Below are 23566 nucleotides of genomic sequence, written 5' to 3' on the forward strand. Positions count from 1 at the left end.
CGGTATCCTGCGTTAAAATCGCGGTTATATGTAAGTACATATAACGACGAATAATAATATTTTTAAACATATATTGAAGAGAAAATCAATTTTGTAAATATTTCATAAAAAATGTTTTTTTTATAAAAGTCTAAACAACAAATATACATCATTGAAGTTTTAAATACGGACACATAAAACAAATAAGGAACTTTTTACGATAATATTACAATAACCTTATATCAAATATTTATTTCTGTTTTCGCTGGAATTATACTCCCAATTCAGTATATGCGTCAGGTGCATCGTCTTTCCATAATTCTTGATTATAAATTAGAAACACATAAATATATATGTATGTTGTTTAGCTTCAGTATATAGCTTTGCTCTTGACAACCGTGAAAAGAAGGTGAGTTAATTTTAATCAACACGTACATTAGTTTAATTATTACTATTCTCAATTGTACTAATCCTAAAAGTAATTACTCTAATTCGTCCTGCCTGCGCATGCGCGTATCCGTATATTTCTGCGTTATCTCTGTATTTCTGTATAAATCGCAAATATCGCGGTCACAGAGTCAGCCGACTTGGTACAATCAGTGCACATGCGCGGTTAATATTGTGACGCATGGCTTGATCCTCAGTCTTTGCCTGTTCTCCGTAAGGTGTTGACGTATTTACTCTCTCTTTTTTCCTCTTTTTCTCTTTCCTCTCACCCTGTACTCTCTTCGGTTCTACGACACTTAGTGAAAGATTCGCCCTTTGCAAAATGGCGACGGAGGCTATCACCAGGAGAAAGCTAAATGAACAGGAGCAGAAAATAAGCAGAAACGGCTTAACCTTTCACGAAGACATCTTATCCAACGGCCATGCTGGTTTACAAACCAATGGACGTGTACAGGTTAGATCTTCATCGTGTCACGCGTATTAGTTTTACTTGATAATTCGGAATATGCAACAAACTTTTCGACAATTAAAACTCGATTGGATATTAGTGCAATCTATGGAATAGTAGTTTTGTGCCAGATATTTTAATTTTCAATCATTTAATTCCGTGCAATATAAATGAACTTTATGTTAAGGTTATTAGTCAGTATTTGTCGATTGAATATTGAACATTAATATTAAAGTTAATGAAGAAAAGTACGTAAAAATTAAAACTGAGACTTGCTATAGAAACAAGCGAAGCATGTTTTGATTGTGATTCGATTAGTTGCAATGTATATCAAGCAATTTTCAATTCAAGAAATTTCGATTTAAAATAGCAATTTTAAAACAGCAGTTTTTGTGCAATATTAATACGGTATTGTGGTTCACGTTGCAATTGTTATTGAACTCGCATTTGACTAATTTTCTTTATTTAAACTAAAAGACGTTTTACTTTTTTATTCAGATACATATCAAAATAATGTTTTCTTATGCTAGTGTTTATTCTCGACTACTCGCGTGATTCTTTTAGCATCGTAACTATAACATTAGGCGGGAATTGCATCAATTACATTCTAGGAAAACTGTTACTTTGTACCATTGCTTGGGTCAGCTATAATAAATTGCGATAAGAGAAGCTAGTTTTAACGCAAGATTAGTTTTTCGTTGAATAATAACTATTCATATGGTAAATTCTTTCTCATCTTTTTAAGATAATAACTTTAACAATGCTATCTTGTAGATTACGACGATAATGATCGACAGGTTTCCTGAATATTTTGCTCCACATTTTCCAAAGTAATTATTTCATTTAAAATATACATATAATTATTATTAACAATATAATTGATTTAACCATTGACGTGTTCGGCGTATTCCTAACCTAATTCTTGTTAAAAAATCGTAATATGGCAAACGAAATTACCAATACGAATTTCTCGATGAATTGGAAATTTTCTACATTCCCGCAATGCTGGTAAAAATTCATTTTGTTGCAGTGGTTACTCTCGAACGTTTGTAAATTATGATTATCGTGTAATGGCAATTGACATGGAAACATTTGCAATTATCAATTCGTGACCTTTAATTATACAAGAAAAAACCTGAGTCATTGATAAATAAAGAAGTAGAAATATTAACTTTTTATCACATGTTTCATCGGTAAGCAAAATTTCTTCGAAACTAACCTCGAAATTCGAACGTTTAACAAGATAGCCTTTAAAAACTAACAATATTAATTGGCAAGATCAACAATTTGAAAATGTATGCCTATTTCATCAATTAAATTACTATTCTAGTAATTTTTAATGTTAATTGCTCCAATTCTTATAATTTTCCAAAAGAGATTTATATACGCGCATTATAAAAAATATATATTATGGAATGAGTAGACATGAAGCTCCATAAAATGCCAAATACAATCTAAAAGACTATATAACTGTTAAGTGTCATCTTAAATTTTCATTTCAATGTGCACATGCGCAAATATTATGTACCTATTATCAGTATCAATCTTTATACCCTTGCAATTGAGGTGTTTTTCGAATTATGGGCGTTTCTCCAGATAGTTTCTTTTAGTAATTTTTATCTTAATATTTCTAAGTAAACATCTATTTTTTAAAATCTATCTTTTACATTCTTAGTAACATAGATAAGATTAATGTGTAATGCGTTGCGAATTCGTGTACAAAATCAATGACGCATTAGTTTTGTCTACATAACTTATAGATGTTTATGTGTACAAAGTTAACGCTATAAAGTTACAAAACATTATCGTAAATTAAATTTTAATACATAAAAAATAACTTTATAAATATCTTTTCCGTTATTGATGTAATTTGACATCAAATTAAGCTGCAAATGTAATCTTTTTTTCATATTTGTTTTCTATTTAATAAATATATTGAAAAGCTTTTATATCTGTCTTTGTTAGTTTATATGTACTTAATTGTTCGTTTAATAAGATATCGTACACGTATACACATATAATTACTTTCAATGTAGCGATGTAGTGAAGAAACTTTATATTCGCAAAAAGAGCATAAGGAAGTATTTTTTGGAATTTCTATCATTTTTTGCTGCAAGCAAAATACTCATCGTTTTAGTGTCATTTTATCGTACACTATGGATGAAGTTTCGTATTATTGATTTTATAGGCTCTCGTAAATATCGCAATTTTACATACAAAAGAAAGTTTCACACCATTGAATATCATGAAACATGATTTTAACGGATACACCTTTATCCCAAATAACTCCTCAATTCTATTATTGAAAAAGAGTCATTAGTCCGAACATTAACGTAATTTTTAAGTCATCATTTCAAATTTCAATTCCAGCGTACACGGTACTAATCTATATACATACGACTGTTCCTTAAATAGATTAATATAAGAAATTATCAATATCTTCTTTTTTAACTCTACAAGTGTTTTTCATTACGAAGAAAGCATACTACTTATCCATCACCATTAATTATGTTATCTTTTTCGGAATAGTTCAACTTGTCATATAAGATGCCAAGAATATAAAAAAATAACGCGATCAGCGATATCTTTCCGAGAAATCTATTTATCTACCGCGACAACTTATCTGTAATAACCATGACAGTTTAAGGTTCGTTTATATTCTGTCTTTACTCGTCCATGTTACTTCCGCATGAATTTTAGATAACACAAGATCGTTCGATATTGATAAACGATTAAACAGTAGTGCTATAAGTCAGCGTATAATGCTTAAAAAAGATATAAGAGTCGTTTTCTTTTTTGTAGAACGCAATTCAATTGTTACGCGTGTCAATTATAAATTAACGGACTGTTAATTGTAAATTGCGGATTTTTATGTATTTATGAGAATCAAGATTTTCTTTTTATAGTATGATTAAATTTCTCCTTAATTTTGTTTTTAAAAGTACCGTGTATGCTTTCCATGTTTTTAATAATAGTCACAGTCTATATAATTTGTAGTACTTAGTGCTATTAATGCTTTAAAATACTTTATGATTGTTTCTCTTTCTCCCTTTCTCTCCCCCTCTCTCTCTCTCTCTCTCTCTAGTCATACTCATAGAAACATGAATTTCCCATAAACATTCGCGGTCTAATTATCAATGAAAATGTATTGAAAACCGTATTTAGTTTCCAGAAAATAACACGAGAGCAGAGCCAGTGAAACCAAGATCAAAGGAGTCGTTCGAAAGGATACCGTTCATCACTGCTGTGTTAACGCACCTAGGGTTCTGTATCCTTATGTTTTTGGGTTTTATAAACCAATTGCTTTTCATCCCTAAAGTCGCACAAGAACACAATAGAGAGGTAAGACTACAATAATAAGTTTTAATAAAATAAAAAATTTTCTTACGTCATTAAGGATCACACAGTGAAATAATTTACAAAAGTCGTGTAAGCGCAATGTTATTACAAAACATAAATGAAGTTGTTGTGTTGAATAAACAGTGTATTAGAATAATAGATATATTACAAAAATCCTTTACAAAAATCGGGATCGCAAAAACAATTTTTATAGTACAAAAAAGAGAGTTTATTACACTTCAGTATATTCTTACATAATATAAAATACATTTTTTCTATAGTTCTGATCTACGACAATAATGATTACATATATATATATATATGTGTGTGTGTGTATATATATTTGACCTAGTTCGAGAGATGAAGTTAATGGACGAATGATTTTGTGATTTGAAAGTCTAAGATCAAGAAAAATGGATGCGAATAACCACATACAAGCAACAAGGACTCAATGGAAAAAAGAAGAAAAGAAACTAAACAGTAATGATCGAGCCGAAAATGAAAGTAATCGAGAAAGAGAATCGCATGAAAGAGAAGTGGAATCGATTCCATTCGATTTGAATTACGATTGCTCACTAAAGAGATTCGATTGATCACAATGTAAAACAATCAGTAACCGCGAAACGTTCGTGCTCGTAATTTCTTTCAAATGGAACAGATAATCGAAATAATCATCCACGTTGTGTTACGGTTTCCTTTAAGCAATTTTTGATGCATGATATTCGTTTTATCACCGCAACATGAAAGAGATTTTCGACGATGACAAAGTATTTTCTTAAAAATAATCAAAAGCTTATAAAGTTTATATCTTAATTGCTTACCTTACCTTAATAGTTAGGATTAACGAAAATAATTAATTAAAAACTCGATTCCGCAAAGGAAAATTCCATCACGATAATGTTTTTCTAAAAAAGTATGAAAATTCTTTAATGTTATTAAAATTTTTTAAATAAACTATTTTATTTATCGAATCGAATTTTTCTGCGATATTTCAGCAAATGTTCGATAATACTTTTATTAAGCTGAGGGGAGAGACTCGAAAATAAAATACAAGATTCGATATCTAATCTCGAGTTGAATCACAAATACACGTGTATATGTCATCGAAAGATCTGGGTCTAGTAAATTGATAGTCTTCTATTTAGTATAGATATTAATACAGAAGATGGACAATTTGCTTTCTTTTTCTTTTTTAGAGAAAGATTTCTTCCTCTCTTTCCCTTATGTTTAAGAGAATTGTCGTAATTTATATATAAATCATAATTTCTAAATAACATTCGAAGGATTATTTTTATTATTAAATATATTTATTAAGTATACTTTTACAAAGACTTATATATTTTTATAAAGACAAAGATCATTATATAACTTGTATAGGATGTTTCAAAAAAAAAAAAAAAAAAAGAGAAGTGTGATCCATGGGAGACGTTTTAAACTGAAATTCATTCGTCAAATTACATTCATACAGACACGTTAAAATCTATTATTCTATTTTTTCCCTGTTAAATCACTTATTTTGAGACATCCTGTAAATACTGTAGTGTACTACTTGCGAGAACAGTTCTGCGCAATGCTATACAGCCATATATAGTATATTGTACAGCTGTCTGGCCAATAATCTATTGTCCAGTCTTGAAATATTCAAAAGGATGAATTTGAAATTTCATCTCATGTTAGAAAGATTGTTTAAAACTATTATCACTTTGCACACTGTAATCATTACGAAATAATTTATTTAATTTAGCTCGTAATTGAATCTTTGTACTTATATGTACTTTACAGCTATAAATCTCTTTTCTATTTTAATAAAGATATTTTTTTATAGATGTATCTAAACCTTATAAAAAATTAGGCTGTCTCCACGTAAAATAAGTAATTCGTTCTGCGTAAATATTCAAATCGTAGTAGCGTGCAATATGATTAAAAATAATATTTAAAAATTGATCATTACATTAGAAGGTGTTATAATTTTCTTTCTGTTTCTTATTTTCTATTTTTTAATTTGCTTTTTTATAGAATTAATTTTTAAATAATTCAGAGGAAAATAATTCTGATTTTCTCCGCAATTAAGATTATTCATTTGTCTATGGTGGATTAATTTCAATGAAGGAATAAGATTCCAAATGATTGCAAATCTTTTCTTTGTTTCAGGGTTATGCAGCACTGTACGAACATTTTGAAGAATTTTATCTTCGATATGTTTACAGAAGAGTGAGGGATTGTTGGAACAGGCCCATATGTTCTGTTCCAGGTGCGACTGTTACACTTAAGGATAGAATAACAAAAGATTATGGATGGACGTTTCAGTAAGTTAGCGAAAAGTCTAAAAATATTTCGTCAGCTTTGATACAAAATTCTGTTAATTAATATTTATTGAATCTGGCATTAAATGAGATTTCATTACGAATACAATCTGTAATTCGTATTGATATGAATTTTTTATGTATTAATTCTTATCTTAGTCATTTTTCTTGTTATTATACGTAAACTCTATTAATTTCAACGTGATTATTGTTAAATTTTGAAATGAATCTGAGGTAACATCAATGTGAAATGTATGGATTCGAAAATCGTAACTCGATTGGAAGTACAGGAAGGCAGACATTCGCCTTGATTAAATGTAATGAAGAACTCAAGGGGATTTGACGACTAGTGAGCGAGAAAGCAGATTTATAACTTGGAAATCAAATTCAATGGACTTTGATCAGCTTCATCGTTTTTTATTAATATCATCTAATTTTCAAGATCATTTCCATTTCAGTCTTCTCCCACCTTTTATTTAGGAATTCTGTTTAATTCGATTCAATATAAATTTTTATCGAATGAATTCATTAAATATATATAAATATAAAATAACAAAATGGCAAATAAAAAATTGTAGTTTCACTATATCTTAATATTGTATCTAGTATTAAGTCATATCATTATTTTATATTTGCCATTTTTTTATTTAGGTTTACGGGAACGACATCAGAATGTATAAATTTAGGATCGTATAATTACTTGGGCTTCGCGGAGGCAAATGGTAAATGTGCTGATCAAAGTATTGAAACTTTGAAGAAATTTGGCTGTGCTAGTTGCAGTAGTCGCCTCGAACTCGGTAATGAATTTTTCTCGGTTTAGTTATAAATTTTTACTATACAATAAGAATATATATATATTCTTTTATATTTAGGAAACATGCCAATTCACGAAGAATTAGAACAACTGACGGCTAGATTTTTGGGCGTGGAGGATGCCATTGTTTTTGGAATGGGTTTTGCAACAAATGCTCTTAATTTGCCCTCGTTAGTAAGCAAAGGTTGTTTAGTACTAAGTGATGAAAAAAATCATGCTTCATTGATACTTGGGCTGAGACTGTCTGGTGCTATTGTGAGAGTGTTTAAGCATAATAGTAAGTTTGTAAAATAGTGAATGGACACCGGTGAAATCCGATATATTATTTGTCTAAAATGTTCAATTTTGTATTTTCATAGACATGAAGGATCTAGAAAAATGCTTAAAAACTGCAATAGTTTTTGGTCAACCAGATTCTGGAGAACCTTGGAAAAAAATAGTAATTGTAGTGGAAGGCGTTTATTCCATGGAAGGTTCTATTGTACATTTACCTGAGATTTTGCAACTCAAGAAGAAGTACAAAGTGTGTACATTTATTTACACATATGTAACTCCACTGAAATGTATCTGGAATATTAAAGTGTAATTGAATATAACAGGCATATCTTTATTTGGATGAGGCTCATAGCACTGGTGCATTAGGTAAACGTGGAAGAGGAGTTTGTGATTATTATGAAATTGATCCAAGAGAGGTGGACATACTAATGGGTACTTTTACAAAAAGTTTTGGATCTGCTGGAGGTTATATTGCTGGAACAAAGGTGAACAGATTTTTTAGGAATATTCTCATAATTATGAATATAATGTCCTTTCTTGATATCAAAAATTGATGGTAATAATGTTTCTATAATTCTAGTCATTAATAAACCATTTAAGGATATACAGTCACGCGCATACTTACGCAGTAGCCATGTCACCGCCGATAGCACAGCAAATCATAACTTCGATGAAAATAATTATCGGTGAAGATGGTACAGACGATGGAAAGAGAAGAACGAAACAATTAGCAAGAAATACTAGGTATTTTAGGCGCAGACTTAATCAGATTGGAGTTATTATTTATGGAAACGAAGACTCGCCTGTTGTACCTATGTTAGTTTACCTGTTTTCTAAAATAGGGTATGTGTCCAAGATTATAGTGTGAGGAGATGAAACAAATTGAAAATTAAATCGTAATTATGCTTCCAATTAACAGCGCAGTCGTGCGAACGTTAACTACGTATAACATAGCTGCAGTAGGTGTTGGATTTCCAGCAACTCCATTAATGGAAGGCAGAATACGATTTTGTCTTTCTGCTGCACACACTAAACAACAACTAGATTATGTAAGTATATACATTTTTTTGCTAGTCTACCTTCTCTTTTTACTCTTTCTTGAACACGAGTATTATTTCTAATTGAGATTTTCATTTTTCTTTTCTTCATCTAGGTATTGTCACATATTGAGAGTCTTGCAGATTCCTTAGGTTTAAGATATTCTCGTAAAATTCGTGATCCAGCGCCTATTGAATATTATTCCGATGGAGAGACCGAATGACCTGCTATGTAGAAAATAGACTCTCTAGGATGTTCACTTTGCTCCAAAGAAGCCTCTCGTATTTCTATGGAGAAACACTGCCTTGAAAGAACTCTACACGCATTCTTTTATACGCTTTTCCATTGATGCCCACACTGTACCTCTTAATTGAATCACAAATAACAAAAGAATACACACATGTATGTGTGTGTATGTGTGTGTGTGTGTCGCTATCAATTATGACATCATAAATTAATAATTCATTATTTTAGAAGAAACTGCTTCTTCTTCCTCATTTTCGTATATCGTTGGAAATTTCACATGAACGAAGAAAGTGTCGAATATTTTTGAAGATTTTTCACACTATGTACAACGAATTACAAAATATTACGGAGAAGCCAAGAGTGCGTCAGAGTTCAATTGGCCCGTTATTTTACGTGCACGAAGCTCGTAGAGGCATATGCACATATCGGTGGCTGTGATATGCCAGAAATCCTAGATTCACAAGGTAGTTCTAACAGAGAAAATTTACTCAAAGTAGTTCTTCCTTCCTGAGTAAAATAGAAAAGTTAGAAGTTCGATATTTTTCTAAAAGAAGGGAAAAGATCGAACCAAGATTTTACTGAAGATATTTGGAAGCTCTTTGATGAATTCTACACCGCACTACCGAAATTGCATTTACTTCATATCAAGCTTTTACATCAAAATTTAATCCCTATTGCTATGGCAAATACCTTAGTATTACGAAGTATGCAACAGCATAGAGCTTTGTAAATTTATTTACTTCCCATTATATGTTTAAGAAAGTTCACGCATACACGCAAATACATATATGCAACGAACAGTTAAGGTAAGTACTTGACATATTTAATGCAAAAGATACACATCTATGCGCAACAAATACCGGAAATAATACTTTGAATTTATCGCAAGTGATAAATTATCTCCGGTTATTACAGCAAGAGGGTTTAAATTTAAGATGGCAAAATATAATGTTTTTTCTCACTTAAATATTATACAAATTTATACTACGATACTACGATTAAAAATTTATTTTTTTTAATAACGTTTTAAGTAGTTTTATAGCTTTCTTTCCAGTCTGCATTTCTTCTTTTAAGGCGAGCGTCATGTCCAAAAAAGAAAATAAAGCATTTTATACTTTATTTTCTGCAAAAGGCGCACGTTTTCAGAAGTGATAATTTCATATATTTTTTTTTTATTTTTAGTACGATATAATATCATATGATTAAGTATTTGATTTTGTAAAGAATTGCACATTATCAGAATAGCTGCACAAACTTTTTAATATCATTTTTCTATTTAGAGCATCAACTGAATTATATACTTTTTAAAAAGCGACAACATATATTTCGTTTCGCCATAATTCCAAATAGTTTCTAAGAAATTGTAGTTTCGATCTAATTTATATTTAAAATCATGTTTTATATTTAAATTGAAAAGAATGCAACTTAAATATAAATTTAAAATAACAGAAGAAATGAAATTAATATTATGTATCTATATTAAAATTGAATTCAATTGTAAATGAAACACTTTCATCTGCGATTGATTTATGTATATTAAGCGAAACTTTATTTTAGACGACATGATACGTGCGAAAGTAAAATATTTTATGGTAAAAAAAGAAATATTCAAATTAAAAAGAATAAAGCAATTTTTTAAATACAATTTGTATTATTCTTATTAATATAACACTATATTATTTCATTAATTAATTAAAGAAGAAGTAAAATATTGTTAGGAAACGTCGGTACATCAAATTTGTATACGGGAAAGAAGATTTTGAATTCTTCCCAAGATAATGCTATTATCGCAAATGCAATCGGCAGGTTCATACGGTGGTTTTATTGAAAGTACATTTTCTATCGTTAAAATATCGTTCTGTTCTTTTACGGGGAATCTATTTTCTTGCAATAATTTTATTACAGCATTTTTTCGCTTCTCTACTGTTGATCGAAGAATACTTGTTGGAGCATTCATAAACAATTGTGGTAATTCGCATAATTGGTTTGGAGAGATCTCTATATTTTTTATCGCATGGCCAAATACAATTTTTAAATTATTTTGTTGGCAGCCTTGTAGGAGTACAATACTGCAAAACAATTTATAAATTATTTATAAAAATATATATGTAAATAATACCGAGGAGTTAAAATATTATATGAAAGATTTTCTAACCTTTCTGATACTGGATCAACCGTATAAACAATACCAGAAATCGTGTTATTATCTTCAGTTGAAATGTTCACTTCTTTACCAACGTAACTCTTAAATAATAAGGGATCATTTTTGTAAATTTTATGGGAAAATTGCGAATTCTCTTCCATGACTCAAAGATTTGTCTTACAAAGAGTAATGTATAATCTATTATACAAATTTAAAACTCGTTTAGATTTACAGACAATTGTGTATAACCACGTGTTCGTTGACACTGTCTCTTATTTCTTATTGTCCATTTTAACATAAGACAAAAACTCAATATATATTGATTAATATATAATTATAATTTGCGTACTAACTGTTATCAAATTATCTGTGATTAATATGAGTTGTAAGCTATTTATGAACTGTCTAGTAATTTTCATGTGAAATCTAAGCTATTTACGAACGACTACTGGTTTTCATATGAAATCTAAGTAAAACATAACCTAAAAAGTACTTGATATTTGACAGTTGTATCATAAATAAACAGTTAATTGAAAACTATAAATAGATGAAGTTTAAAATTAGTAACTGAAAAGTGGGAATTAATTACATTGTAATTTGAAATAATATAATCATGGTTATTTATGGTGTTTATATCGTATCAAAATCGGGTGGACTAATATTTAATCACGATCACAATGTTCCACGAATTGAAAATGAAAGGACATTTAATTTTCCTCTTGATATAAAGTTAAATTACGAAAATAAGAAGATTGTCGTCTCATTTGGGCAAAAAGATGGAATTAATGGTAAGGACATCTCCCTCACTTCCAAAAAAATTTCTTTCTATTTCACGATTGACTAATGTATTCGTTTCTTGCAGTGGGTCATGTTTTAACTGCAGTAAATGGTAGTCCCGTAATAGGTCGCGAATTGGAGAATGGGAAAGATGTGTTTGAATTGCTAGAACAACCAGAGAATTTTCCTATGTCGCTTAGATTTAGTCGAGCGAGGATGACAACCAATGAAAAAATTTTTTTAGCATCAATGTTCTATCCTCTATTTGCAATTGCTAGTCAATTAAGTCCAGAACCCCGTTGTTCTGGCATTGAAATTTTAGAAGCAGATACATTTAGATTACATTGCTACCAAACATTGACTGGAATTAAATTCATTGTGGTAGCAGAACCTACACAAAGTGGAATAGAAATTCTGTTGAAAAGAGTATATGAACTATATGCAGATTATGCTTTGAAAAATCCTTTTTATTCACTGGAAATGCCAATTAGATGTGAATTGTTTGAGACTAATTTACAAAGTTTATTAGAAAATGTTGAGAAGTCTGGTGCTAGCAACGTATAATCCATGATAAGGTAATTATCTTATAAATAATATTACATAAAACTTGTACAAAATCAATGTTGGTTAAGTCAGATGAAACTTGTTAACATTTTGTATGACTGGTATTGTAAAGTACAATGTATTAAACTGTAAATGATACTGAATGTAAATAATCAAGATTCTTGTTTATATTTAATATGAAACATGTACAATTTATTAAAGTAGTTTAAAAAAATATATCATTACTTGTGCAAAAATGATTAAGAATTAAATTGAACTACAATTTATACAGATTTTGCCTTAAGTTCCTCAGTTTTTTTAACAAAACTGAAAATATCATCAGCTAGGAGTCTAGGTTCTTCAAAAGCTGCAAAATGTCCACCACGTGGCATAATATTATATTGAATCATGTTAGGATATCTTGATTTAAGCAAACTTTTAGGCTGAAGTAATAGTTCCTGTGGGAATGCTGCACAAGCTGTAGGTACATTTATGGGCAATCTGAAATAAAATGTATTTTTAAACATTCGGTATAGGCACAAAAAATTCATAAATTTATAGAATGAGATAAACTTACTGATCAACTTTTAAAGCTCTATATGCTGAATTAAAGTTCTCAGCATAAAGTCTAACACTTGTAGTAATGCTGTTACTGACCCAATATATCATTATATTGTCTAACAGCTCGTCTAACGTATATTTTTCTGTTAAACCACCATCATCTCGTTCTTTATATGCTTTATTTGTCCATGTGCTGAACTTTTCCAAAATATATGCAGCTAACGCATCAGGCGAGGCAGTTAGTGCAGCGCCTGAGGAACAGTTTTATAAATTTTAAATCTTATAATTTATATATAATTTATATATGTACATTTAAACAATGTATATCATCAATAACTTTTAACAGAGGAAGCAAAAATACCTATAGTGTCTGGCTTTGTAGCCTGTATGTGAAAATAACCACTTTCTTCAACTAGCGTAGACAAAGTTGTACTGAAGGGATAATAGAGTGAATAATGTTCGTTTGCTCCTACTAAAGATGGGAAATAGTTACCAATAATTGACCAAGCGAAATTAGACGCTGACATCAGGACGACACACATGTTCGTGTGTAAGCCAGTTATTCTAAAAATCAAATGCATAACGTTTCATTTCTTTTAAAAATGTATACAACTATTATTACTAACTTTTCGGGGAATAGAGCAGCCATGTTAGCGGAAATAAGAGATCCCCAATCACCTCCTTGGACATAAAACTTTTCAAAGCCAAGTCTATGCATCAGATTCTTGAATACTACAGCCATCTGAAAAAAGAGTCAGTAGAAAATAATACGTACGTCAGTCATATTTTTGTGTAAATAAAAAAGAAAAGCGTTACCTGACTAGTGGCCATGCCCGGTCGTACCGCTCCTTCTGAGAAACCGTATCCCGGAAGTGACGGTGCAATAACTTCGAACACGAAGTTCTGATTAGGCCAAGGTTTTGTTAGTATGGGTATAATTTTTTGGAATTCCACAACTGATCCCGGCCATCCGTGTAGGATTAGCAGAGGCAGAACTTTTAAGTTCTTATCCTTTGGTAGATTTGTTGGTTTCACATGATAGAAATGTATATCCAAACCTAACATTTTTAAGTTCTTTACTTTTATCTTTGTTTAAGATTTTTTATTAATTAAAAAAATATGCGAATTGTTCCATTACCTTGGATAGTCGTGATAAACTGAGGATATTTGTTTAGCAACGCCTGTCTTTCAGTCCAGTTATATTTATCTCTCCAATAATCAAGTACCGTATTGAGGTATTTAGTCGAAATACCGTAAGTCCACGCAGCATCTTCCAATGGTTGAGCGTACGTTCTTCTATGTGTCAAGCGATATTTTAAATCATCCAAGACCTTTGAACAGTTTAGGAATACTTTTTAAAATATAATCAGAAGATTAGAAGCAAAAAATGAATCTTATTTGATTCTTTATTTACTTTTGCTGGTACATCGATCTTAAAGGGTCGTATTTCTGTAGACTCTTTTCCATTATTCTTCGGTCCCCAGTTTGTCTCCGGTAACGTTGGAACCTTATGTTCTTCCATAGAACTAAACGAATTATTGAATTTATTTATGTAATAAATGATAATTAGTCACAGGTAAAATAAGAGATCTTTGTGTTAAATAATTGTGAAAAAAGATTACAATACTTTAAATATTAAAATCTTATGTTGAAATGTAGTTAATTGATTGTATTTTTGGAAGTTTACACTCATGACCTCCGTAAATCGAAATCATGTTTTCTCAACTTGTAAGTAAGAGTGTTTTATCAAATATAACTTCGAAAACGATAAGATTTATTTTAAAAATATAATACCAATATCTTATAAATGACGAGTAATCAATCTTCGTTCTTAAGCTATGTACAGACAGTACCAGGCATGCTTCGCGGTTCTGCTTTATAAAGTATTCTATCGGTAAAAAATGTGCAATATAAAATTATTTTACAGTGTAGTTTCATGATTTAATTCAAAACAATAATATTTTGATATTTTCTGATAAGGGTAAATATTTTTTGTACAGTAATATTTTGATAATAGTGTTTTGTTAGAAAATTAATTTACATAGATAGAAGCGTGAATAATATTCAAGATGGATAGAAATGCAACAATAAGAATATTCCTACTAGCATTTTATTAGTATGCTCATTTTTAGAAATGCAGAAACTGATCTTGATTTTGTAATGTTTGAAAGTCATGTAATTGTAACTGCTATGATGATTAGATAACACCACAGCTGGACATTCTGTTCTTAAACTGTTGTAAGTAGCAACAGTAACTGGCAATAATTCTACATCGTTATCAATGAATTTCGAATTATCTTATTACAAATAAGAAACTCTAATCTCAATAGATGTCAAAAGATCTTACGTTGTATAAATGGAAAATAATATTGTTTGCTTATCTTATTTACTGTAATGTAAACTACGTGTCGTATCTAGGCGATAGTTTAAAATTAGATAATGATAAAGTACAAAAGTCAACATTATAATAGTACAGTGGTTTCTAATGAATGATAATTACAATTTTTGCTAGTCATCGCATGATCTAGCGAATGTTATTAATAAAACAGTCGTATATTAAATAATAGATTTATTATTTCAATCTCTTTTAATCAAATGAATTTTCTTTTCTTACTTTAATCTTACACCGAATTATAAATGATTTGAATGATGATGATTAGATTTGCAATTTTGTAAACATTACATTTATGCTTTAAAATATCAAGTATACGAAATAACGAAAGAAAAATACGTATATGATTCCATTTTATCAATGTCATTGTTCTTCTTATTCAAATGGATCAATTGTGGAAATATCTATACGTGATTAGATACGCTCGATCAAGGTTTTTGTTGTATGGTATAGACTGTACGCTATAATATATGTGTACTTGAACATATAGAAAAGAATATATGTAAAATAAATATGACCTTCATTCACCAATTAGTAATTCTTCCTAAATTCAACAGGATCATATAATTCAATAGTAAATATTACTGATGCCAATATAGTTTAGTCAATTGATAGAAATGCTATTTTTAGTTTTGTATATTTGTGTATTATTTATTTTCAACTATACAAAACTATACAAAAAATTATGCTAAAATTATAGATTGAATACTCGTTACTAGACATTGTTGTGCATGTTTATTTAATAACTGTCTATTATTATCGTTGTGACTAGCGCATAGTAATACGTTGTAAGTAGTAAATTGTAAGCGAATAATCGTAACAATTAATTGAATTTGTTTTTAAGCCATGGTATCTAAGAATTCAGAGACATTGATTTATTGATTTGTAGTACACTAATAAATGAACAAGGAAATTAATTTTACGGATGAATACGTATTACATAACATATGACATGAAACGTAACGGAACGGAAATTTAAAAAATCCTGTTTCCTCACAAAACATACAAATCATACGTGCCGAAGTTTTTAATTTTCAATATTTTATAAACTTAAAATATTCTGTTTGTTTTCTAAAATACTCATAAATATTCAAATATTCCTTTGTGATGAATATTGAAGTCTCTTTCTAAGTTTAAAATATGATGAATTATACAATTATCCACAAAATTATGCACAAATAAGATTTTCTTGTTTTAAAGCTAGTTTGTTTATAGATCAATTAGAGAATGAGAAGCCGACACAAAGTAATTATAAATTTAATAAACACGATATCTAAGAAAGCATTACTAAAATTTGTAAAATGATATTCAAAACATTACGAAAATTTATGAAAATGTACGAAACAGCACAGTGTCAGAAAAATTTATAGCATGAAACGTACAGAAAAGGATCAAACATAAGCAATAACCGTTATGTACGGTTGTTGTTGTGGAGTATTGATGTTGTTAGTAATATAGTTTACAATTCACTATCTTCTAATTATCTTATAACATCAATGAACTTACGATAGAAAGATAGCTATTCCAGTGGCGCAAAGCGCTATAACCGCTGCAATTTTCAACATTTTATACCGAACGTATTTTTCTCCAGTAATGGAATTACACAATTAGGTAACAAGACGTGTGATCGTGAGGCAAGCGCGGCTTCAACAAACATTTATAGTCGAGATTTGTAGAGGAATATATTGTACATTGTACATCGTACATCATTATCAAAGTAAAAGAGAGGGAACTTGATTTTCAGCACCATCTGTTGGCCAGTTGCAATCGTATATGTATATATTGGTACTAGAATAATTTGTTGTTTTAAATCTTACGACAGACATTACGATTGAAATCGGTAAGAATATATCTAATTTTATACAAAATATAAGAATAACAGTATCATAATACCTTCTACATTTTATTTTTCTGGATTATAAAAGAAATGATTGTAGTTAGAAAATAAAGAACTATGATTTTTTAATAAAAGGAGGAAACATTTGCGATGATTCAATAGATGTGTATCATAATTGCTATTTTTAATTTTAAATGAGTTCAATGCGTTTCATTGTATTTATAGTATTAAAGTGCTTAAAATTACAATAGTGTTTTCAAATTAAACTCCTCTTAACTAATTTTTACGTAAATTGATTTCAGTCTAAGGAATTTGAAATTTCAGCTGGAAATGATTTCGTATGTATATCGTTATTTGAGCTTATACGTAATATAATTTTACGATAAAATTGATTCGAATACAAGTATAATATTAAAACAAATAATTTTATTCAATAGATAATTAGGTCGAAAAATAATTACAGTTGCAATACATAAAGCTTATTAATAACTAAGGATCATATACCTAATACTATCCTAATGAACATGAAAATTTATTTTTAAATATAACTATGATACTATTACAATTTAGTTCCTTGACAATCACTATTACATTTTCTTTGTATAATTATGCAAAAATCGCTTTTGTCTTTTCGAATCTAAATGTATCTAGAAACCACGTCTAAATAAAATTCAGTATGTATATTTCAATAAAAATCATTCAGAAGCAATCTTTGGCAACTCTGAAGAATTTGAACAAGTACTATTAGGAATATTTCTAATTGACTATTTAACATATAAATCTCATTACCATTTCATTTCCTATTATTTCGACCATTAATATTTAACATATTTAATTCATTTATACCTCAACCTTCTACAACGAGAGCGTTATTAAACATTTTCGAACACATTTTTTTACTTTTTGAATTGGATACAACAAAATAATACAAATTTTTTAAATAAATCTTTGTAAGATATATCGCTTTGTATAACATTTACTGATGCATACAGTAATGATTATTTGCAAGAAAAAGCTAACATTTATTTTGATTTAAAAATCTTATTTTCAAAACAAATTATCTCGAGTTAAAACATGCCGCGTTATATTTTCGTATTCGAACACATTCATTTTGATTTATTGTATAAAACTCGCTAACGAACCAAGTTCCTAAAATTAGTTTAAGAGATGTGTTTTGGAAGTATTTTATGCGGATATTTTTTTCAATAATTATCATAAAGCACCATTAATACGCAAAGAACGTATCTTTAACGATTACTTACATAAGTAATTTACATATATGTTTATATAAAAACGATTTTTTATATTGAATTTAATGCACATTTTTTTGGAAGAATAAACTTTTTGAGTCTTAGATAAGCGAAATTTTGTCTCAGTCAGATAAAACAATTCATAAAAATGTAAAATCAAATATATAAAACTTTTTTATCAATCAAAATTAAAACATTTTCATACGTAACAATAACAATGTTTGATTGTATATAGTATATTAGATATTAGATATCTAATTCTGTATAATCATAAGACAAAATTAGAGTGTTACACTAGAAAACAGTAACAAAAAAATTGCTTCAACTGTACTACAATTTGGTACATTGTAAAAGATGATTCTCTAACTATAGCACACACCAAATATTCATAATTTCAAATATTTTTTATCACTTTAGTCATATGTTAATTATATGACATAATATATGTATAGTCTTAACAATATACATTTTTTTAAATATGCGCGCTAATTACCAGGTACTAGTTAATATTTGCAACAGAAGAGAATATTCTTTGAAATGAATATAATACAACTTTTTCTTTGAGGATAAACTGCGTACCTTTGGACAAAGTTTTTCACGAAATTTTGTAATATGCAAAGATCTATAAGTTACTGTATAAAGATATGATATAAAGATGGTAATTATCATTGTATTCAATATGATATCACCCGTTCTAAGATCAGGGTTAAAAATACGAATTTTAATTATTTTATGTCATGTAACTCATTATTAAGCACGATAATAATTATATGCTTGTGTTTTTGATTTTTGGTAAATTATATATGGCATTTTTTTAAAACTTCCACCAAAATTTGAGATATATATGCATTAAAGAAAAACACTGAAATAATTTCATTGCTTCAATGTTCTATGACACGTTTACCATTAAATTATGAATATACGCTAAAACATAAGTTTTTTTACGTAACTCTAGGATTTCATTTGTTATGTCCAAAGGTATGTGTACTTATATACATAGAATATACAAACAAAGATAATGTAAAAGAGGATTTTAGAAGACATTTATACCTACAGTCTTTTTTAGACTACAACATTTACACTTGTTTCTTAAATGAACAGAGACAAAGGCCTGCATTTACCTGCTGCCATTATACGATTTGAGGAGAATAAAAACAATAGCTGCTAATAAATTATAGAAATAACGAAGTCATCTCTTTTTACGTGCTGCGAATAAATCGCTATAACTATAAAGCTTAAACTAAAAGCTAGTCACGCGTTATTAATAAGCGGAAAGTCAAAAGGCACCATGTTCCCAATATCTTAGAAATACTTGATTGCACTTTAAAACTGATTAAAACATATTTATGCTCGCTATAATAATAAAATAATATAAAATGAACTTTTCAGATCATTAAAGGAAAGTCTTCGATATTATGTTTGTGAATGAAATAAGATTCGATATTGTAGAAATTATAATCTCAATCGAAATGGTTCATAAATTGATTTGTATAAATCCCTCCTTCTATTTTAAACAATTCGAAGCGTTTCACGCTATGAGTAGAGGAATCTGAGAGCTTTCATATATTAAAACTTTAACACTTACTCTACAAAATCTCGATCAGTAGATAAAAAAGATCGAGGCTAGTTGGAACGATTAAAATTTTTAACAATCTACAGTTGATACTTGTAAATGAATAATAACAGATCCATGGCCTAATTTGTTATATTTAAGACTAGAAAAAGTCCTTCATGGAGAGCGTTAAGACGATAGTGCGAGGCCCAAACGAGCAAATGCCATTTCCTTCCGTAATCTAGTAATTTCCCAATAAACATCGTGAACTGTAACAATAATTAAATTTCTACACTATCAGAAATGTAAATCAGTATAATGAATATTTACCTGAGCTTTTAACAAGGCCACGTTCAATGTAACGTAAATAATTCAAAAAATCGCAGACCGCTATAATCTACAAAAATATATTTAATTTTATATTCAAATATTTAAAGATTCATAATAAATTATTTACAAAATTTAAAAACTTACTCGATTGCGACAAATTTGTGATATGCTGTACCACTGATTTTCTTGATCTCCGAATCTCATACGATAATAACATTGGCGCGGTGCTTCAAGCAATACACATTTTCTAAAGAAACAAAAAAAAAAAAAAAAAAAAAACAAAAAAGAAAAGATATGTTAATTTAGTATAATCAGAAAATTTCTAATATATCGCTATGGTATTAAAACACAAGATTTACTTTGGAAAAGTGAATTTAGTTTTGTCGCTGATCGCTTCGATAAAGATGATGCCATCGAGAACGGCTTGTTTAACTTTTGAACCCAATTCTTTGTTAGGGAAATCAAGACAAAGATCGATGTCTTCTGTAAAGATTCTACCAACAAAAGGATCACCTTTGTCTACACATGGATTAGCTTTCCATTTAAGAAACTCTGTATGTACTCTAGGATCAACTTCGAGGCCAAAGTCTTTGCATTCTTTGTCTTTCTCCTTTTCTGAATCTTTTTTCCAATCTCTTTCTAGTGTCTCTCGATCCGAAGGTAAAGATGATCTTTGTTCTTTCAGTGGGGAATCCGGTGGAGAACTCTCTCGACCGTATTTTAAATTGAAATGCGACGGCGATCTAGGTGCAAAAATATTTCGGATATAATTTAAATACCAACCTCCATTTATCGATATTCCTGATAACTAACAAAAGATATGATTAGGTTTTTGATTGTAATGATAGTAAATGCAATTTTACCTTCGATGTTTCCTTGCAAAAAGACCTTGCTGAGTATCTTCACAGTTTGGACGACTTTTCGTATCGATCTGCGGATGTAGATGGAAGTTTGGTTTAGCCGGCGTCGAAGTTAACACTAATGTTTTTAGAGCCGCTACTTCTGCAGCCAAAACTTCAGCTTTCATACGACTTTCCTCCAATAGGCGCTCTGCTGTAGCTTGACGTACATTTGCTTCTCGTACCATGTTATGTGCCTCCTATGTATACATAAAAATTTGCTCAATTTTTTATGCCTTTATGTTATATATTAACAATATAGTTCGTGAGATTTACTTGAAAGAGACTGGCAGTGAGTTCCTCCAGTTCAGCTTCAACATCTTGTTTAATTCTTGAAAGTCTTGTGACTTCTTCATCTTTCAATTTTAATTCCTCATGTGCTCTCTTAAGTTCATCTTGTAATTTTGCTACAGCATGTTCCTTTACTTCTGCTATAGCTCTACCCCATTGTAGAGTGGTTGGTGAGGGTGGTTCTCTTTCCTGAGAGTTCTGAAAATAACACATGAGCAATATCATTACAGCAATATAAATAATTAATTGTAATATACATTGAATTACAAGAAATTACTTGAGAGTCCTTTATACATAATAATGGTTTTGAGGAGTTGTTACAATGGTTGAGTTTTGTTGAATCATTAATGGAATCTTTGTTGTTTATTATTTCGGCATCTTCTTCATTAAATGTAATAGGTAATGGCTTGATACAATGATTTTGATTTTCAAACAATTTATGTTCATTCTTGTTCAACCTTGCCAGAGTGTCACAGGATTTTGCAAGTTTTCTTTGTTCCATCGTTGGTGAATTTCAATATCGCAATTGAACATTGTGGAGCTTTCTGGTATACGTAAATACAGGAGTGATCTTGGTTGAACTGGAACTAAACAGATTATCTTATGAAAACAGATGTTGCTTGGTTTAAAAATAAATTTCCTTAATGGCAACATTCTTTAAAAGCATAATCTCCTAAAATATTCTTGTAAGTGATGAGAAATGACCAAAATAAATATACATCTCTGTGTGTTACACAACTCTGTATGTATATATGTTGATTTCTAGATCTATAAAAAGAAATGCTGCATATGATTCTGTCCATACAAACTAAATTAAGACATTATTAGTTTTTAAATATTTATTCCAATACAATAATAAATTTATATATATAGATATTTATATATATGAAGAAAAGGAAAAAATAAACAAAGTACATTAAATATTCCATATTTTATCAAATTAATAAAAAGGTTGAAATAAAAAAAACAATGAATTTCTATTAATATATTTTATAATTATCATTCTAATCGCATAAAACACATAAGACAATTCTGTTGCGGACCTTTCATAACGGATACCTTAATTAATGGCAATTTATGTATCTCGGCAATTAAAAGGATGACGAGAGAATAATTCCGTTAGGCAAATGCCCTTTTTTTATTTATATAAACAAGCTTTTTCGTTGTAATACGCAATAGAGTATTGAAATATTATTTCAGCATGTCGTAACAAAGATTAGATTGAACAGCATCCAAAGATGAGAGGAAAATACATCAACGAAAAACGGATCCGCGCGTATCGATCCAAAGACGGTGTGATTCTAATGCTTGGCAGCATTCTATAACTTACCCGTGAACCTTTCTTTACGCAACTCTCCTGCCATTAGTGGGTCTGGCGAAAATCATCAAACGATATCAGAGGGAAAAAAGCGGAACGGTATAAAGATTTTTTTCCGCAATATGTCAACTTGGTGTCAACGTGTAAAAAGAAACAGCACCCATCACCTTTACACGACCCGCAACACGGCCCGACTGAAGTCACATAGACAAGAGTATAACAGTGAACTTTCAAGCGCCACAGGTTACCCACTGCTAAATGCTCGTACTACCTCGTACCAGGTCGTACTTATGCTCCGTAGATTATGAAGTCATTGAAGTTCACGCGCGTCTTGAATTAGGCGAAGAATTACGAAAGCGAACGTCGTAGCACGCGTACGAAAATTTTCACTGAAATAAAACTACGCTACGATAGGCTACGAGATTCGCTCATTGCCGCCTTTTTAACGTAATTAGAGTTAAAGCGATTTCAATTGTGCTCAATGCCGCTGGAATTTAATCTGTTATTGTTTTCTCACGGTTTCGTTTCACGTTATTTCAATTATACAGCTGCTGCTAGCTTTGGAAATACTTTAGAAATTTGTAAATATCATAGCTGATTTTATCAAATATTTTGGATGAAAATTTTTAGGTGCGACAATACCTTATTTTTTCAGCGATCGATGGTAATTTCGATGTCTAGTAACTTGATAATTTTGTCACGTTTCTCCATCAAAGGCACTTCATGCTCTATTCTGTACCGTTATGAGGCGTCTGCTGCAGTGTTTGATACTTTTCGTGCGTG

At 29.8% G+C, this 23566-nt stretch overlaps 5 protein-coding genes across 6 annotated transcripts; 2 read left to right on the forward strand and 3 right to left on the reverse strand.

Annotated features, from left to right (window-relative positions):
• Window positions 1-551: 551 nt before the first annotated feature.
• lace (serine palmitoyltransferase long chain base subunit) lies at window positions 552-10467 on the forward strand. The gene is made up of 10 exons (XM_069120469.1): window positions 552-880; window positions 4040-4216; window positions 6365-6519; window positions 7168-7313; window positions 7389-7607; window positions 7690-7853; window positions 7930-8091; window positions 8187-8449; window positions 8526-8655; window positions 8760-10467. Exons 1-10 carry the CDS (start codon window positions 749-751, stop codon window positions 8865-8867), a joined length of 1656 nt encoding a protein of 551 aa, XP_068976570.1. The 5' UTR covers window positions 552-748; the 3' UTR covers window positions 8868-10467.
• Window positions 10458-11194, reverse strand: LOC138183511 (gem-associated protein 6). Its single transcript, XM_069120474.1, has 2 exons — window positions 11046-11194; window positions 10458-10959 (listed from the first exon to the last, which is right to left on the reverse strand). The coding sequence occupies exons 1-2, from the start codon at window positions 11192-11194 to the stop codon at window positions 10623-10625; spliced, it is 486 nt and encodes a 161-aa protein (XP_068976575.1). The 3' UTR covers window positions 10458-10622.
• A 452-nt stretch (window positions 11195-11646) lies between these two features.
• Trs23 (trafficking protein particle complex subunit 4-like protein Trs23) lies at window positions 11647-14440 on the forward strand. Its single transcript, XM_069120473.1, has 2 exons — window positions 11647-11821; window positions 11896-14440. Exons 1-2 carry the CDS (start codon window positions 11647-11649, stop codon window positions 12372-12374), a joined length of 654 nt encoding a protein of 217 aa, XP_068976574.1. The 3' UTR covers window positions 12375-14440.
• Window positions 12520-16998, reverse strand: LOC138183508 (juvenile hormone epoxide hydrolase 1). Its single transcript, XM_069120470.1, has 8 exons — window positions 16813-16998; window positions 14329-14440; window positions 14053-14245; window positions 13731-13972; window positions 13541-13656; window positions 13276-13478; window positions 12931-13165; window positions 12520-12854 (listed from the first exon to the last, which is right to left on the reverse strand). The coding sequence occupies exons 1-8, from the start codon at window positions 16869-16871 to the stop codon at window positions 12638-12640; spliced, it is 1377 nt and encodes a 458-aa protein (XP_068976571.1). The 5' UTR covers window positions 16872-16998; the 3' UTR covers window positions 12520-12637.
• Window positions 16999-17549: 551 nt separating this feature from the next.
• LOC138183509 (guanine nucleotide exchange factor for Rab-3A) lies at window positions 17550-23566 on the reverse strand. 2 transcript variants are annotated; one of them, XM_069120472.1, is made up of 8 exons: window positions 23426-23566; window positions 21743-22052; window positions 21451-21663; window positions 21139-21374; window positions 20635-21018; window positions 20420-20522; window positions 20276-20342; window positions 17550-20214 (listed from the first exon to the last, which is right to left on the reverse strand). In XM_069120472.1, the coding sequence occupies exons 2-8, from the start codon at window positions 21965-21967 to the stop codon at window positions 20135-20137; spliced, it is 1308 nt and encodes a 435-aa protein (XP_068976573.1). In that variant the 5' UTR covers window positions 21968-22052; window positions 23426-23566; the 3' UTR covers window positions 17550-20134. The 2 variants fall into 2 exon arrangements, with proteins under 2 accessions (XP_068976573.1, XP_068976572.1); XM_069120471.1 differs by lacking the exon at window positions 23426-23566 and adding an exon at window positions 22796-23059.

This window comes from Bombus flavifrons, chromosome 9, assembly GCF_040668555.2.
Source record: "Bombus flavifrons isolate JBK064 chromosome 9, iyBomFlav1_principal, whole genome shotgun sequence".
Taxonomy (NCBI): Eukaryota; Metazoa; Arthropoda; class Insecta; order Hymenoptera; family Apidae; genus Bombus; species Bombus flavifrons.

Excerpts from the sequence above, each read along its gene's own strand:
- lace (XM_069120469.1), top strand. The coding sequence starts at position 749 with ATGGCGACGGAGGCTATCACCAGGAGAAAGCTAAATGAACAGGAGCAG. Across the intron at positions 7,314-7,388 it reads CAGTAGTCGCCTCGAACTCG|GAAACATGCCAATTCACGAA; the intron begins GTAATGAATTTT and ends TTTTATATTTAG. Across the intron at positions 8,092-8,186 it reads GTTATATTGCTGGAACAAAG|TCATTAATAAACCATTTAAG; the intron begins GTGAACAGATTT and ends CTATAATTCTAG.
- LOC138183511 (XM_069120474.1), bottom strand. The coding sequence starts at position 11,194 with ATGGAAGAGAATTCGCAATTTTCCCATAAAATTTACAAAAATGATCCC. Across the intron at positions 10,960-11,045 it reads GTTGATCCAGTATCAGAAAG|TATTGTACTCCTACAAGGCT; the intron begins GTTAGAAAATCT and ends ATTGTTTTGCAG.
- Trs23 (XM_069120473.1), top strand. The coding sequence starts at position 11,647 with ATGGTTATTTATGGTGTTTATATCGTATCAAAATCGGGTGGACTAATA. Across the intron at positions 11,822-11,895 it reads GCAAAAAGATGGAATTAATG|TGGGTCATGTTTTAACTGCA; the intron begins GTAAGGACATCT and ends CGTTTCTTGCAG.
- LOC138183508 (XM_069120470.1), bottom strand. The coding sequence starts at position 16,871 with ATGTTGAAAATTGCAGCGGTTATAGCGCTTTGCGCCACTGGAATAGCT. Across the intron at positions 13,657-13,730 it reads CGGGCATGGCCACTAGTCAG|ATGGCTGTAGTATTCAAGAA; the intron begins GTAACGCTTTTC and ends CTCTTTTTTCAG. Across the intron at positions 13,166-13,275 it reads TACAAAGCCAGACACTATAG|GCGCTGCACTAACTGCCTCG; the intron begins GTATTTTTGCTT and ends ACTGTTCCTCAG.
- LOC138183509 (XM_069120472.1), bottom strand. The coding sequence starts at position 21,967 with ATGGAACAAAGAAAACTTGCAAAATCCTGTGACACTCTGGCAAGGTTG. Across the intron at positions 21,664-21,742 it reads TATGTATAAAGGACTCTCAA|AACTCTCAGGAAAGAGAACC; the intron begins GTAATTTCTTGT and ends TGTTATTTTCAG. Across the intron at positions 21,375-21,450 it reads TCACTGCCAGTCTCTTTCAA|GAGGCACATAACATGGTACG; the intron begins GTAAATCTCACG and ends ATGTATACATAG.